The sequence below is a fragment of the Rutilus rutilus genome, assembly GCF_951802725.1.
Source record: "Rutilus rutilus genome assembly, chromosome: 4".
NCBI lineage: Eukaryota > Metazoa > Chordata > Actinopteri > Cypriniformes > Leuciscidae > Rutilus > Rutilus rutilus.
In genome coordinates this window covers 51,544,160-51,547,531 of record NC_140212.1, presented here as the reverse complement: position 1 = coordinate 51,547,531, position 3,372 = coordinate 51,544,160, and the positions used below count along the sequence as shown (strand labels likewise).

At 38.1% G+C, this 3,372-nt stretch overlaps 1 protein-coding gene across 1 annotated transcript in view; it reads right to left on the bottom strand.

Moving 5' to 3' along the window:
- Positions 1-1,206: 1,206 nt before the first annotated feature.
- LOC311289858 (protein NLRC3-like) overlaps positions 1,207-3,372 on the bottom strand; it is a gene marked incomplete at its 3' end in the record, with an annotated part of 63,354 nt that continues 61,188 nt past the window's right edge. Inside the window, exon 10 of the mRNA XM_084408103.1 lies at positions 1,207-1,229. Coding sequence (XP_084264229.1) covers positions 1,207-1,229 — 23 coding nt within the window. The remainder of the gene's footprint in view (positions 1,230-3,372) is intronic.

The window sequence follows — 3,372 nt, the reverse complement described above, 5'->3', positions numbered from 1 at the left end:
AACTGGCTCTGCTGAAGATGGGGTGGAAGAGGACGTGGAATGGGTGACCAACCCGCAATGGACCCTGAAGTTTGTTATAATTGTGGGCGAAAAGGACACTGGAGAAATGACTGTCCGGATCCTCCAAAGAACAGAGGATTCCAACAGCCACCAGAGCCACAAGGAGATTGAGAAAGGAGGGGGAGGGGAGCGACGTTGAAGGGTCTGACTCCCAGGTGGTAAATATGTTTAATCTTATCTCTTTTTCTGCTCCTCGCAATGAAGAAAATATGCTTGCTGTTTCTTGCAATGAAGAAAATTTGCTTGCTGATACTGAACGAATGTATAAAGCATTTGCAAAATTACCAATGATTGATATCAGTATCGAGGGTAGGAAAATTAAGTTCTAAATTAACAGTGGAGTGAAGAACTCAGTAATTAAAAATGAACAATTGCCTGATATAACTGTATTATCTGGAAAATGGGCAACCTCCAGAAGTGCCACAGGGCATCTGGTAAAGGAACCATATACAGCAGATTTGTCTTGTCAGATTGGTGATCACTCATTTTCTCATGCTTTTCGTGTGACTAATACCTGTCCTTGTAATCTTCTGGGAAGAGATTTGATGTGTAAACTGAAGCTGAACTTGTATTGTGATGACAGTGGCCTCACTGCTGATATGAATATGGTGCGAAATGCCAACTGAAACATTATATGTTTTTGAATGGAGCACTCCTCAGTGTGGTCTGCAAAACAAAGCCACAGATAGGATGCCTCCTGACCATGATTTCATGGAAGAAAGTGATTTGCATTGCACATGTCATGTTAGCAGTGCGCCAGATGAAATGTTTGCTGAAAAATGGTCTGAACTAGAGATTGAGGAACTGAAAACCTCAGAGTTAATTTGGTCAGATAAATGGTGTGCTGTGAAGGTTGAATTGACTGATAGCCAAGCATCACTGTATGATGTAGAGGGGGAAGTCCCTCACATCTTTTTAGCTAAACCACAGACTGCAGAGTGGAGAGGCATTGGGGCTTTTTGTGAAACAGTGTGACTAAAAGATTGGTGGCTGACAAAATGTGTGGCCATCTGAGAGCACAGGGTTTTACAAACAGTCACTACTATAAGAGAAAGTATTAAGGGAATCAGAACTGTTAAAGTGATGAATAAATAGTACTATATGAATTGCACGTGTTTAAATATTATACTTTTTATATGAAGGCGTCTAGAATTTGTATCCCGTTATCCCTGGGAGACAGTGTGGAAAAATGGTTTTGATCTATGAGATTCTAAGAGTCAATGGTTTACTGTATGTTTAACTAAGATATTTTTTTTTTTGTGCATTGTGCATATGGGAATGAGATTGGGTGACCAACTTTAAATATAAATTGTGATTTGACAAAAATATTGGTCACTCCATTTCATTTAAAAGGTAATTTTCTAGATTCAATAGAAACAATGTTTTCTAATTATAAACATTTGAAATCACATGCTGTCATCATCAGCGAGATAGAAATGTTTTTTTGTTTTTGTCCATGGATCAAAGATTGTGTGAAGATTTCTAAATCTTCTTTTAAATAGCTTATGAGCAACAACAAAAAGTTGGAAAATTGAAATTGTGCAAAGAATGACAAATTGCATTTGAGAAATTAAAACGGATTCTCTCAACTGCAATTGTAGGTCTATACGATTTCTATTTAAAGTGTTTAATCTATTTGATTTTGAAAAGTTAGGTTTACGTTCACGGTGTAAACTCAAACACATGACGACTGCATCGGACAACTGAGAATTGATATCGTAACGTTCAGACACTGTCGCAAGGGGAATGCCACAGTGTGTCTACGTTCAGTAGTTTGTCGTCGTCGAACTTTGTTACCGTTCATATTTGGTGGTATTCCACTCCTAATATATGTTCCCCATTCAGTTCATAAACTGCTAAGGCAGACAAGAATGAATGAATGAATGAATGAATCTCTGGCCAGAGAGGGGTGTGTGGAGTGTGTGAAAGTGAGAGTGTGAATTATGGTGTTGAGAGACATAAATGATGTCAATCAAAACAGCTGTATCTAAACAGGTAAAATATGACCCAACAGGGAAGAAAATATTCCCAATAAAATAACAACCATGGATGATTTTGGCTAACTATCCTGAGCTGGGTTATTGTTGTTGTGGCAGAAATAAACAATGCCACACCTGCGCAGCGTATAACTTTGGGAAGGCAGAGAGCAAGCAAGCTTGCCCTGTCCACCCCATATTTAACTTTTTCCTTTTTACAGGATGTCATGATGGATCTCATCGAACAGAACTGATTCTGTTTCAAATGTATAAAATATTGTCTTGTTACTGTTTAACATGAAATTTTACAGGTCTCATCAAAAAAGGACGACCGGCCAGACAAGCAGATGAGTCTGGCGACATGATACATGTTGTCACTAACAAAATACTTAAGGTCTCCATTCACAGGTGAAAGCAGCCAGGAAATGGTTCACTCCACAAACAAGGTCCAGTGGACTGCGGTTGTGTTCTGAGGAAAAATCTTGCAACTATCAGCAAGGTTGCAGTGTGTGACACCTCCGTCCAAGCTTCTCACCTCAAACTACACCAACCAGCTTGAGCCAAACGCCAACCAGCCCTCAGCAACCCCAAACGCCGACACCAACGACAACGCACAGCGTAAAGTGAGGGACAAAGGAAGTGCTAGTAACTTTTCCTCCCTTGCCAACGTGGGAAAGCCCATTTGCAACGATTCGCAAAGAATCACCCTGGTGAAGATGGAACGTCCATGGGGCAACGAGATGATCAACACATCTGGAGGAAGATGTGGACCAACTAATGGTTTAAGCTTAGCATAATAATTAATTGTGTGTTATGTCAATTGATGTTTTTATTCAGTTCAATCAAACTGTGCGACTGAGAAATTGATTTAGAACTCATGATTTGAACAATTACTAATTAATAGGTACATTCAAGTACTCGTAAATTAGGAAGAGGAAAATGTTTTAATTCTTTAGAGTATAGGGACTCTAAATAGGTACATTACTGTAAAGATAAAAATAATCTAAGGACTATTTTTGAAGAAACTTAAGGGGTTTAGAACCCTAATTCAGGTATCATAGATGCTAAAAAAATTAATAGTTGTAATAGTTGTTCTCTAATAAGAGAGAATAAGTTACTTTGCTGGACTAGGTCCGAGTAGATAATTGGGTAAACTTCTATAGCGATTAATTAATGACTACATTAAATATCTTTTAGGTGTTTCCATTTGTTAAAATAGCAAAAGAAAAACTTTCAAAAGGAGATTGATTTTGGGAAACATATTTGATTTCTGGATTATTATTAGTTAAAGAAGTTACCAGTGTGATTATTGAAATGTTCCTTTCATGTATTGTCT